The following is a 13,229-nucleotide window of genomic DNA, read 5'->3' on the forward strand; positions in this document are numbered from 1 at the left end:
TCAAAGCATTATTCTGATCCGGAAATGCCTACTCACCCTTTAAAGCAGCCCACATGTCACCTCCTCCTGGAAGTCTTCCTCGATATGTGCATGATGCTAAACTAGGTGCAGGACTTACAGCAATAGACAACCAACCATGCACCCTCTCTTCATGGAGCTTCCATTCTAGGAGGGGAGGCATGCAGGGAAGTCTTAAGTGGGTAATTTCATAGTGCTAAGGAGTCAGTAAAGTGAGAAATCATGGTAGAGAAACTGAGGTGGGAGAGGGACTGGTTATGTAGGGTGGTCAGTGAAGGCCTCTCTGAGCAGATGTTTACGCTGAATCCTGGATGACAAAAAGCAACACTGTAAACATCTACAAAAACAGCCTGCCAGGCAGAAAGGACAGCTAGTGCAAAGGCCCTGAGGCAGGGGGACAAGCGTGGCACACAGAACAGAATGATCCAGGTGCCTGGAACACAGTGAGCCCTGAGCACCCTGGTCACTGTCCAAGTCTCCACCTCTAGACAAAGCCCCTTGAAGATAGAGATCTGAATGATTGAGCTGAAGCACAGGACGGCCCTCGGACTGAGCAGTCTTGCCGAAACTCTGTTGTGGCAATGACGGGAGTGAATCAGCTAGCCCTTCTGCAGACCCATGTACAACTTGGTGGCTACTGCTGGATTGCTCAGCCAGGAAAGGGGTCCCTTCCTGAATCAACAATTCCCAGGTCACAGTCTTTGGCAGAGGAAAGCTGGAGGTGCCCAGAGAGAAAAATGACCTGTCCAAGGTTAAATGGCCAGCAGGCAGCAGAGATGGGGCTCCAGCCCAATATCCTCTGCTTCTCTGCCTCCCTGGCCACTGGCTCCATCCTGTGCATCCCTCTCTCTCCCTGAGTTACGGTGTCAGGAGCCCTAAGGACCATGAGGCATCCAACCGGAGGACTGTGTCAAAAGGGACTGTGTTGGGTACCTCCTCCTCGCCTGCTACAAATCCAACACTTCGGGCCACCTAAGGGCAAGGATCCCCACAAGCTCCTTCCAAAGCCCAGCCTAAAGCCAGGCAACTTACTAAATGTGTGCCTGAGTTTGTACCTGCGGCCCTGGATGCAGCATGAGGTCAGTTTGCAATGAAAGGCTAGAGGAGCTAGGCATAGTGGCTCATGCCCATAGTCCTCCCTGTAGTCCACTACTCTGGAGGTTGAGTAAGGAGGTTCGCTCGAGCCCGAGTTTGAGTCCAGCCCGGGCAACATAGTAAGACCCACTTCTTAAAAAAGGGTAACGAAAGAAAGGCGAAGAGGTCGAAGACTGCCTCCAGGTCCAGTGCTCTCATTCAGGCCCTGCAGCTGCAACTTCTCCAGGGCTGCCAGAGCCAGAACCATTTCCCAGGTCAGCATGGAGTGCACCTGCCACTTGGCGCGGTCTGCACAGTGATCTGCCAGCATTCCAGGGCCTGATATAAGCCATCAGTAGCAAGTCTGCCTTAACAGGAGACCTTGTCCCCTGGGAAGAATGGTGTAAAAATCTCCTGATCCAATCTTCTTCCACGCTTCAACAGAATTTCATTGGAAAAGTTTTATTGAAAAAAAAATTGTACAAATAAGTTCTTGGATTGATAGCAACAAAGGCTCATGTTCCCCCTTCCCTCCCCATCTCTGAAGAACTAAAAAAGGAAGAAACAAAAACAAAAAGTTCATCCCCACAACGCCAGACACGATGCTTCTTGACCAGAGTCTGCCCAGAAGCCCCTCCTGGGAGCTCTTTCTCCATCCGCCTCACTGTGGCCAGGTCATTCTGGGGGTGCCTGGTCCCAGGGGCTGCAGCACCTAGTTTTATAGTTGGGAGAGGTTGGGATAGAGCTAGGGAGGCAGCTGAGGTGTTTTGGCGTCAGGAGAAGAGGGCTGGCTGACCCCGCTAGCTCAATTTGGTCTCACAGGTGAGAAGGTACCTGGCTATAAATATGAACACTGATTGAGGCAGGCTTGATCTGGGACTTTGAGGGCAGGCAGGATGACTGTGGCCCAGGTCCCACAGGATGTGGAGTTTCCAAGCTCAGCATCATGGTATCTGGGGCCCATGTCCAAGTGGAGTGAATTCTAGCTGGGAAGGTCCGCTCAGGCACACGGGAACCCTGGTCTTTTTTTCCACCCCCACCCCATGGAGTATCCAAGGCTGGTACCTCACCTACCCCCAAACCCCAATAGCACCCATGTGTCTCAGGAGCCTTTGGCTGCCTCCTGCCATCCTGTGTGCACCCTGAGGCCCTATAACTCGTCTCGCATCTTGTCACCCTTAGGCCGGACCAGGCGCCCAATGAACAGCAGGGAGCCGCTCTGGGTGTCCCGCACCAGGAAGATGAAGGGGTGGTCGGCGTAGAACAGCTTGGGACTGCGCAGCTCCTCGCGCCCATAGATGTCCTGGTCAAAGGGGTTGCCGTCTGTGTCCAACTCAAAGGCGGTGGCATGGAATACGCTGGCCAGGTACAGGTCCTTCTTGCCTGACATGCGTGACAAGTCGGCCTTGTTCTTGTCAATGGCCTCAGTCAGGCCCAGCCCAGCCAGATGTTTCTGTGGGAACAAGGAGGTGTGCCAGGTGAGGCCATGGCATGCCAGGCTCCTCCACCCTCAAACCCTCCACCCCATACTACCCTGACTGCTCCTCAGAGAGGAGAGAACTGCTCCCTGGCCACCTTCTGTATGCCAGGCATGGCACTGGGCACTTCAAACCACAGCTTTCTCAATTCTCACTGCAACCCTACAAGGGCTTCTAATCCCCACTTCACAGATGAGGAAGCTGAGACTCAGAAAACAAGTGAGAAACTATCCTAGCACTGCCCAGCCGCAGTTCAGGGACAGGCAGCATGGGCACCACCCAGGAGCTTATCTGAAATGCTCATGTCCTGACCCCAGCCCAGACCCCCTGAATCAGAATCTCTGGGATTGGGCATGGATTCCTTTTCAAAAACTCCCCAAGTGCTTTCTTAGCATACTCAAGTTTGAGAAAGACTGATCTAAGGACAACTATGTCCACATCACTCTGGGGCTTAACACCTGTCCAGAGTGATAGGATGCCTGGAATTTGCTTCAGAATAATCGGATGCAGGGGGGAATTGGTGGGTAGAGATGGCTCACTATTGGCCATGAGCTGACAATGCTTGAAGCTGGGTGATAGACACTTGAGGGTTTGTTACACTAATCTACTTTTAATTTATTTTTCCAATGTTCCATAGTAAAAAGTTAAAACACATACACAAACACACACACGCATCTTTCCACCGCCCTGCACAGCTCTTGGAAGCCAACCATAAGCTCTTTAACATATGACCTGTGCCTCCGTGGCAGCCTCCAGCCATATCCCTTGGCACGCCCCACCCCACTCTCCAGACAGCCTCACTGGACAGCTTATACCCTGGATGGCCATCCTGTCTCCCATTTGGACTCTTTAGAACCCACTTCTTTCAGGAAGGCTTCCCGAGCCCACAAGACGAGTGGTGTCTCCCTGGACCTTCCTGTTACCAGTCTGGTGCTGCCTGTCTCTCTCACCTGGCTTGGAGCTTCCTGAGGGCAGGGCCCACGTCCAGGGCTCTCCCTGGCTCTCAATGCGGGAGAGAGGACAGTAAAGGGCTGTGGGCTGAGTAAATGGCAGGGCCCAGGGTTCTGCAGGATAACCTCCACCTCCCTGGCAAGGCCACACAGGAATTAGGCCTGAGGTCCTGAGACTCAGGGGGTCCTGAGACAGGCATTCGAGGTAGGCCCAGCGCTTCCCACCCTGACGACCTCGCACACGTCATCCACCTCAAATTTCCCAACTCAATCTACCCCATGAACTGGGGGGTGGGGTCTCCACTGAGGGTTCCAGGAAGACACCAGAGGAACAAGGGGAGAAGGGCGTGGGACAACAGTCACTGGAGAAGGGGCCAGGGAAGGATCAGGCCCAGGACCAGGAGAGAGGCAGTGACCCCTCTCCAGGAACCCCCAGGGTCTACAGCACAAACCAGTACAAGCTTCACTTGCCCCTGGTTTGGAGCCTAAGCCCCACTTCATCTCCAGCTTTCTCCCTCCAAGCCGTCTGGGCAGCAAGTCTGGATCAACTCTGCAGGTGAGAACCATTTTTGGCATCCAAGGAAAAAATGACACAAAAGTTTCCTTTTTTGGGTAAGTCAAAAATCTCTCTCTTGATGACAAAAAGGCCGCTATTATGTTTTTACCTTGAGGTCTAATTGCAACTCCACCACTTACGAGCCTGGGGAAACTTAGCGAGTCATTGCTTCTCTCTGAGCCTCTGCCCACTGCCCAGGGTGGCTGCAAGGGAGAATCTTGAGCATGTGTGTTAAGTTTCTGGCCACCCTAGATGACCCATAGCTACCAGTCTGATTATTGCATGGTAGATAATCCTCCAGCTTAAACAATCTATAACTGGGGGCACTTCAGACCTCAGAGGCAGTGCTGTGATCGAAGGTGAGCTCTGGTGCAAGATGTCTGAATTACTAGCTGTGTGACTTTGCACAGGTTACTTAACTTTTCTGAGCCTCAGTTTCCTCATCTCTAAGATGAAATTTCTAGTCCTACCGAATAAAGTTGTTTTGAGGATTAAAAGAGTTTAATACATACAAAGGCTGGCTATGGTGGCTCACACCTGTAATTCCAGCACTTTGGGAGACAGAGGCAGGCGAATCACTTGAGGTCAGGAGTTCAAGACCAGCCTGGCCAACATGGTGAAATCCTGTTTCTATTAAAAATACAAAAATTAGCTGGGGGTGGTGGCTCATGCCTGTAATCCCAGCTACTCGGGAGGCTGAGGCAGGAGAACTGCCTGAATCCGGGAGGTGGAGGTTGCAGTGAGCCGAGATGGCACCATTGCACTCCAGCCTGGGCAACAGAGTGAGACTCCATCTCAAAACAAAAACAAAAACAAAAATAAAAACATATAAAGTGCTGAGAAGAACGTCTAGCATACAGGAAGTGTTCCGTTATATTTAGCTGCTGGTATTATCATCATCTTCCCAAGGGCAGGGCCCACACCTCCTGTCCCAACTTCCCCTATCACAGAGCCCAGCACTGCCTGGACATCCAGAGGGTCTTGGGATAGACCTGCTGAATTGGTGAGTGGGCCCCCAACACCTCCCCCTGACTCCAAGCCCTGCAGGCCCCTGGGCTGGGCCACCCCTTACCTGCAGGTCATGGGTCACCTCCACCACACCCTTGGGCAAGGAGATGGCGACAGCCTTCTTCTGCATCTTCCCCATCCAGATCTTCAGCTGCTCTTTGGTCAGCAGCTTTTCAAGGCGCTCAAGAGGCTCCACGTGATGGGGCATGAGGATGATGAGGCTGGAGAGCTTGTGGGCCAGGGGCATCTCCACGATTTGCAGCTTTTCCTTCTCGTCGTCATAGTAGTTGTAGAGGCCTGGGAGAGGAGCGGAGAGGACACTGGGCACCCTGTGTGCAGGGGTCAGACCCTAACTACCCTTAGAGATCTCCACCCACCTTGACACCCTGCTCCTCACAGCACCTACCTGTCCGGTGCATCATCATGACACCCACGGTATAGGACCGAGTCACCATGAAGCCACGGTTGTCCACCATCTTGTGGTGGAATTTCTCATCCCAGTGTGCTGTAGTTGGGGCAAAACACAGGGTCAGAGACACATGGCCGCCCCCAGACACAATGACAGCCCACAGCCACCCCCAACTGCAGACCCTTGATTTGTCCCTGCCACAGGTCTTTGCTCCATTCTTCACAGCCCAGCTGTAGAGCACCCAGCCCACGGAGTCCATGTTCCCAGCTTTGGGAAGGGGTCTCGGCCCCAGGACATGCCATCTGAGGATGCGGTTCCCTACAGTCAGTGCCTGGCTGCTCCCACATGAAACAGAATTTATTCCACCCTCAGTTCAGCCACCTACCTCTATGGCCACCCCCAGCTCTGGCACTTGTCAGATATTTTGGAAACATGCTCTGAGGTGGGTTTTCTACCCTACCTGGTACCTGAGGGACAGCTGTGCCCTGGGCAGGGAGTGCCCCATGACCACCCTTCATTTTTTTTTTTATTTTTCTTTTTGAGATAAGGTCCGTCCTACTCCGTCTCCCAGCTGGAGTGCTGTGGTGCAATCACGACGCACTGCAGTCTTGAATTCCCGGGCTCCAGCAATCCTCACACCTCAGCCTCCAGAGTAGCTGGGACTACCAACATGTGCCACCACGTCTGGCTAATTTTTTGTAGAGATGGGGTCTCGCCATCTTACCCAGGCTGGTCTCGAATTCCTGGGCTCATGTGATCCACCTACCTTGACCTCCCAAAGTGCTAGGATTACAGGAATGAGCTACTGTGCTCGGCCCACCCTTCATTTTTCTCTGCAAGTTCTATCTCCATGACCAGAAAATCACAACAAAAAATATCTGAGAGTGGCCTGAACCCTGCCCTTGCTCACAGCCAGACCTGTGTTCCAATCCAAGCTCAGTCACTGACTCGGGGAGACCTCACCTCTCCTAGCTTGGCCTCATTTGTAAAACAAGGGTTACTTCATTCTCACAGCAAACTGTGAGAATAGTATTGTCTATGTAGGTACTCAAAAATATTTATTAACCCTACATCTGATCTTCAACTGAAGACAGAGGCATCTGGGCCTGAGTCCTGGCTTTGCTTCCTCCTCGCTGAGCCTGTTTCCTCACTGTGAAATGAAGGTAACACTGCCTGTCCCCAAGGTTGCTTTAAGGATTCGGGGTCTTGGTCGGTTATGGTGGCTCGCACCTGTAATCCCAGCACTTTGGGAGGCCGAGGTGGGCAGATCACTTGAGGCCAGAAGTTTGAGACCAGCCTGGCCAACATGGCAAAACCCTGTCTCTACTAAAAATACAAAAATTAGCTGGGTGTGGTGGTAGGCGCTTGTAATCCCAGTTACTCGGGAGGCTAAAGCAGGAGAATTGCTTGAACCTGGGAGGCCAAGGCTGCAGTGAGCTGAGATCGTGCCACTGCACTCCAGCCTGGGTGACAGAGTGAGACTATCTCAAAATAAAAATAAGTTTAAAAAAAGGATTCGGGTTCTTTCTCTAGCTCACTACTGAGGCAGAATGGATTATTAAATTTTATTCATTCCAAGATATAAAGGAGGAGCACTTTGACGAAGTTCCGTCGGAACATATTCCATGGAGTCCCTCTGGGGCCTCGGCTCCCTGAACCATTCCTTTACACGCTACCTGTCTCTGAATCTAGTTTCCAGTCTGTACAAAACGCTCAGTGACAGTCCTGCCTCCCTGGGTTGTCACAGCATAAATGAGAGGCAGTGAAGAATGGAGTGCATGGAATGTCGTCCTAACTCTTGTAGGGGGTCCTGGCAGGAGGAGGAAGAGGACCCCTGAGCGCACCCCCGACTCACGCTTGAAGAACATGGCGTTGACTAGCAGGGCGCCGTCCGTGCGCTCCACGTCCTTGGTGACCTCGGGCAGCTTGCCGTCTGTGGTCTGCGCAGCCCACTCGTTGATGGACTGCAGCGCGCTGCGCTTGTCGCGGAAGTTGATCTTGGAGTGCTCGCAGTTGTAGTGCTGCTTGCTGCTGCGCACGAAGTCATCAGCGAAGCTCACGGAGCTGGGTCCGTATAGGCGGCTGCCCAGCTTCCAAGTCACGTTGCGCGCCGTGGAGTTGCTGAGTGAGCGCAGCAGCTCGCCCAGGCCGGTGTGCACCTCCTCGTCGCGCAGCTGCTCAGCGCTCAGCACTGCCTTGGCCTGCGACGCCGTGGTCGCCTTGCCACCCAGCGACACGAGCCCCAGCGACGAGGCCACCACCACGGGCGACACCAGGATGTTCTCCACTGCCTGGTCCTTGGCCATGGCCTGGTACAGGCTGAAGGCCAGGCCGGCGCTGCGCTCAGCAAGCGTGGCCGCCTTGGGACTCAACTTCTCTGCGGTTCCAGGAGCTGCTGCAGCTGCAGGTTTCTTCACCTCGGCGGTCAGAGCCACCGCAAGAAAGCAGAAGGCGCTGAGGAGCAGGAGGGAGTGCATGGCTGGGAGGTGGTTTTCGTGCACCACGGTGGGCCTGTGAGGGTTGCACAGACAGGGTGGTCTTGAAGCCCAAGGCCTTCCTTCCCCAACAACCACCCCCAGCCCTCTGGCTACCACAAGTCCCCTGGAGATGGGGGCAAGAGAGCCCACAGTCCAGGAATCCCAGACCTGACTCAGGGTTGCCAGCCTCTCAGAGGCTTCTGTGACCTCCCTACTCAAAGCAGCATTCCCAGCAAGTCACCACCAGACCACCTTATTGATTTCCCGTATTGGCCAGCCAACACTTCCACTTATTTGTGTGTTTATAACATATCTATTTCTGCTCCTAAGTAGGCTGTGGCTTCCAGAAGGACAGAAAACCTAGCCAATCTGGTTGCCACTATATCCCCCGTGCCTAGTACACAGTAGGCCTCAGCTCTTCCTGAATGAAGGTAAAACAGGGTCACTTGGCCAGACCTGGGGTCCTCATTAGTTTTATAGAGTGGTCAGCCCTGATCTCACATAACCCTGGGGGCCCTTTTCCAGTGAGAAAAAGCAGCAGCTGAGCTGAGAATCTGCAGGAAGCCCAGATGCCTGGGCAAGGGATGAGGGACAGACCTGGAGGGCTGCCCCACCCCCATGCCTTTCTTTCTGCTCTGGGATGTTAATGAGTCACCGGTTGGGTCACTCATTAAATGGGGAGCCCAGATGCTTCACTCTGCTGCCCCAAGGGTGACCCTGAGAGTGTATGTGTGTCCTGTGTCCACTCAGCCTCAGTCTCCCTTTTCCAGGCTGAAGGGTCCAGGTCTCCATGCCCAAGGCTTCTCTCTGGGCAGGAACTTGGAGTGTCCATCTGCCCACAGTGCTCCTGGTGCGGATGGGAAATCCCCAGGACAAAAGCTCCTGAGGGACCAACTCCTTTGAAGACTCGATGGGGGTGGGGAGGAAGCTTCCTGACATAGCACAAGGACAGGATACTAGGGAAAAGAGTGAGTCACACACAGCTCGATAGAGCAGTGACCCCCTCCCCCATCACCAGCAGCTGGCCAGATGTGCACTCACCCTCCAAGGAAGCTGGAGCCATGTCAGATTCCATTCTGCCCTCCCATCTGACAGCCTCTGCCACACAGGCCATTTGCTCCAAGGCTTCAGGGTTGCCCTCAGGCCTCCTCCCCAAGCCCCAGCAGTAGCAGTGGCCCCCAGGACAAGCCCCAGTCCCCTCTCTGGGGCCTCCAGTTGGGATAGTCTCTGTTCCTGGGATGCTTCCACACTCCCTCTCTCCCTTCAGGCCATTATCCTCCTCTACGTCGTGCAACAGCATAGGAGAGATGACAGCGCAAAGGGAAAGATAGAAGGAACCCTGATGGAGGCTGCAATACCACTGCTCTGGTAGATCCCAACTTGTGGTCATCCTTGAAGAAGACCGAAATTTGAGATCCTGGTGGAAGACCCTCAGGACTCTGGCTGCCTGGGGACCACTGTATTTCTGGGAAGACTCTACTGCTGCCATCCCAAAAACCTGGACAGGTTCCCCATCTCCCGGGACTGCCACCCTCCTCGAAGCCTTGAAGGTGCAGTATAAGAGAAGCAAAGGGGCCGGGCGCGGTGGCTCAAGCCTGTAATCCCAGCACTTTGGGAGGCCGAGACGGGCGGATCACGAGGTCAGGAGATCGAGACCATCCTGGCTAACACGGTGAAACCCCGTCTCTACTAAAAATACAAGAAAATTAGCCGGGCGAGGTCGCGGGCGCCTGTAGTCCCAGCTACTCGGGAGGCTGAGGCAGTAGAATGGCGTGAACCTGGGGGGGCGGAGCTTGCAGTGAGCCGAGATCGCGCCACTGCACTCCAGCCTGGGGCACAGAGCAAGACTCCGTCTCAAAAAAAAAAAAAAAAAGAGAAGCAAAGGGTCCAAGGGGAGGGAGGTGGGGAGAAGAGGGAAGGCCCAGAGATCTACAAATGTCTGGCAGGAGCGGGGAGATCTGAGTCTCACCCTAAAATGAAGGGGGGATCTTGGGGCCTAGAATAAACCCCAAGACACCTTCCTCCCAGCCCTGGCTCCTTCCCTGCCAGAACTGGAGCCTCAAAGGCAGAACCATCATATAATTTATTGTACAAACAAGGACACTTATAAAAGTAAAATGGGCACTACTAATTATTACACCAGGATAATAGGCATATGGCCACCCTACTCAAAAGCCACCTCTGATCCGGACCAGTGATGCTGGAGCTCAGACCGCAACAGAGGCCACCAGCCTCCCTTCCCAGAGAAGGCAGCTGAAGAGCCCGCTCCCAGCCATGCAACGTGGCAGGTACCATCTTGACAGCCCCCACCCCCACCAGCCAGAACCTCAAAGGACTGGGAGGGGCTTCTCAAGCAAGCTCCAAATAACTGGTTTGGGATTCCTCAGGCAGCTCGCTAGGCCCGCAGCAGCTTAGCGCCTGCTCCTGGTGGTGACGTGGCAGGCAGGAAGCTGAACTGTCTCCACCGGCCGGCAGAGGGGGGCTTCCAGCCTGGGAAGCAGGTCTGATTCAGGTCCCTGGGGGTGCCACGTATTTGCCCGGGGACTCCAGGAGCCTTCTTGGCCTTAGTTCCCTTCCCATCTGCACATGGATCTCTGAAGGGAGATGCGCTACTGGGGAGAAGGGCAGCCCCATTAAACCCAGCAGCAGGAACGGGGAAAGGCAAGTTACTGCAAGCAGGCCAGCCTCCCACAGCCCAGCCCATCTCGCCACAGAGAAATGCCGGCCCTCAGGCCAAGGTTAGCTGAGTTACAGTCCCACAAAGAAAATACAAGATCACCTAGCCAGGACTGTGCCCACAGCTAGTCGGACTGAGCAGGGTCTGGAAGGGAAAGGGAGGAGATGATGGGGGCCACCAGAGGGTCCCAAACACTTGAGAGGTCTAAAGTACCTGGAAACTGCCTCAGAGGGAGGTCAATGCCTGCCTTTTTCATTCTGAAAGAAAACAGAAGAGTGAAGAGGATGGGAGAGGGCAGAGGACAGATGGTGAGGAGGCCCCTGGCGCAGAGGGCACAACCAGTTCCCAATCTACAGGGCCCTTGGAGGTCGACCACCTCACTGTACAATGGGAGAAACGAGGCCAGGGGCAGGGGGCCACCCAGGTCTCTCGGGATAAACAGGGGTCCGCCTTCCTAGCACAGGGGTTCTTCCTCACAGAAGCACAGATCCCCTCCGGAGGGCTGCATGCGGTGTCCTGTTACACAGCCAGTACAAAAAATCTCTGCTGGGATTCCCGGTGACAGAGGAGACAAAGGAGAGGACGGGAAGGGGGGATGGGTACATGAACCATCTGAAGACAGTAGGGTGTGGCCCCGGTCAGAATTCCGGAGAACCAAAGCCCCCCTCATTCTCCCCAGGCCTCCATCTGGGCCCTACAGCCCAGAGGGACCAGCCGGAAAAAAAGGAAGAGGAGGGGCTGAGACTCTGGGCCAGTCTGGAAGTGCATTCATTGTCCCTCCTGCTCTCCAGCCACCTCAGGAATATTTCTAAGCTGGGGGGCAGGGAACCCCAGCCTCTGGAAGTTAGACTCTGCAGTTTAACTAAACCCTGCAGTTACTCCAAGAACCCGGTAGCAGTGGACAGAAGGAGAGACTCAAATCCTTCTAGTCAGCCCCTTCATCCCCAAAGCAGAGCAGACCCTGCTGACCCCTACTCCCTTTTTCGGAGGGTAGGGAGTCTCGCTGGCCAAGTGTTTCCCTTGACTGCCATCATCCAGGCTGCAAGCTGCTGATGAGAAATTGAGCCACTGTCGCCCACTTCTATCAGAGCACATGGACCCCAGGAGTCAAGACTATTTCACCTCCTTTCCCACCACCCTACTACCTTCAGGAGGCTAAGATTCCCTCAGCAAGCCTGTGAGGAGGCTGGGCCACCAATCACTGCTGCCCCTGAGTCTCAACCATAGAACGGAAGTGACCGGGAACTGCGAGGCCGGCCTGTCCTCCCTACCCCTGCGGGAAAAGGCACCGGACCCTAGCTCCTTCCTCCTCTGTTTCTTTCCGCAGAGGCTCTGCTCTCCGCCCCCAGGCCCCTTTACACAGCACCTAGTCTCATCTCTGCCAGCACCACCTTCTAGGGATCCCTGCACTTTTTCCCAGTCCTCCGAGTGCACAGACTCCCACCCCGGCTCCTATCTCCGCCCTAGCCCTCAGCTGGCTCCATCACCAGCTAGCCCTGGGCTCTCGATTCCAAACCCTCCAGCGGCCCACAAAGTGCCGGGGGCTACAGTTTGCAGGCTCTGGCTTGGCCCCCAACGCTTCGCAGGGTCCCCTAGCCCTTCTCACTCACTCGCGCACCCCCAGATTGTTCGGCGCTCCCCCGGGCCGCACGCAGGCGTCTCCCGCGCCTCACCTGGGTCGGGCTGGGCTGGCGCCGGGACGTGACTCTCGCTCTCGAGCCGCGACACGATTCTGCTCTTCGCCCGCTCCCCGGCTCCTGGGATCTATATATGGCAGTCCCCACCCCCTCCTGCCCGTCCCGAGAAACTTCTGGAAAGTTGGAAACGCTTCCGGAGGGCGCCCCAGCTCCGCCAAAAAAAGCCAAAGACCTCCCTCAAACCTCCCCAGCCCCCGGCCCCTCCCTCTGCCGGCGCCTCCCGGTCCCTGGGTCCTACTGCCCCCCTCGGCGGCCCAGGCTGCGGGGCGCCGGGAGTCCCCACGGGGACCAGCGTGTCCTTCAGAGTGCGAGACTCCTCCCACTCCCAGGCTCTCTGCACAAGCTAGCCCACTCCTAATTGCACATTCCTTCAGGCACCCTTTTCCCCTCAGGGGCTCTGCTCCAAGCAGAGCCATCTCCCCTTCTCCCCGCTCTGCCCCATTTTCAAGCTGAAGTATAATTGAGCCCTATGCACCCCTCTCCCTCTCAGGGGAGACGGTCAGGCTTCTGAAGGCAGTGCCCTTCTCCATGCTTGTTCATTCAAAAAACCTCAACCTCAGCGATGGCCAGAGGGAGAGGGAGCCGACCGGACCCAGTACCTGCCTGGCACCCGGAGGGTTCAAGTCTTGGAGTAATAGAAGCAGAGATGCCTGGGGAACTTCAGGTGGTCTGGCTGGGCTTGGAGGAGTGCAGAGGAAGGAAAACCTGGCTCTCCACTGAGCAAGGTGCTGTGTGACCCTAAGCAGATTACTTTCCCTTTCTGGCCCTCTGTTCCCTTGGCTGTGAAGTGTGGTGCTAAGGCATCCCTTGCTTTTTTTCCCCTCTCTCTCCCTTTCTCAATCCTTGTCACCCCAGGCCCTCTCCCTATTGCATCCCCTCCCTGTC

At 55.1% G+C, this 13,229-nt stretch overlaps 1 protein-coding gene across 2 annotated transcripts; it reads right to left on the reverse strand.

The window, feature by feature from the left end:
- Positions 1-1,538: 1,538 nt before the first annotated feature.
- On the reverse strand, positions 1,539-12,583 carry SERPINH1 (serpin peptidase inhibitor, clade H (heat shock protein 47), member 1, (collagen binding protein 1)). Of its 2 annotated transcripts, none has more exons than XM_012002023.1 (6): positions 12,321-12,583; positions 10,861-10,904; positions 7,349-8,004; positions 5,491-5,589; positions 5,149-5,381; positions 1,539-2,545 (listed from the first exon to the last, which is right to left on the reverse strand). In XM_012002023.1, exons 3-6 carry the CDS (start codon positions 7,968-7,970, stop codon positions 2,243-2,245), a joined length of 1,257 nt encoding a protein of 418 aa, XP_011857413.1. In that variant the 5' UTR covers positions 7,971-8,004; positions 10,861-10,904; positions 12,321-12,583; the 3' UTR covers positions 1,539-2,242. The 2 variants fall into 2 exon arrangements, with proteins under 2 accessions (XP_011857413.1, XP_011857412.1); XM_012002022.1 differs by lacking the exon at positions 10,861-10,904 and having other exon boundaries at positions 1,539-2,015; positions 2,202-2,545; positions 12,321-12,547.
- Positions 12,584-13,229: the final 646 nt, after the last annotated feature.

Source organism: Mandrillus leucophaeus, unplaced genomic scaffold, assembly GCF_000951045.1.
Source record: "Mandrillus leucophaeus isolate KB7577 unplaced genomic scaffold, Mleu.le_1.0 Scaffold674, whole genome shotgun sequence".
NCBI classification, from domain to species: domain Eukaryota; kingdom Metazoa; phylum Chordata; class Mammalia; order Primates; family Cercopithecidae; genus Mandrillus; species Mandrillus leucophaeus.

What these genes read in the sequence shown, in the direction of transcription:
- SERPINH1 (XM_012002023.1), bottom strand. Translation starts at nt 7,970, where the DNA reads ATGCACTCCCTCCTGCTCCTCAGCGCCTTCTGCTTTCTTGCGGTGGCT. An exon ending in CAACGCCATGTTCTTCAAGC is followed by an intron (nt 5,590 to 7,348) that starts GTGAGTCGGGGG and finishes CCCCAACTACAG; the next exon opens with CACACTGGGATGAGAAATTC. An exon ending in CATGATGATGCACCGGACAG is followed by an intron (nt 5,382 to 5,490) that starts GTAGGTGCTGTG and finishes CTCCTCTCCCAG; the next exon opens with GCCTCTACAACTACTATGAC.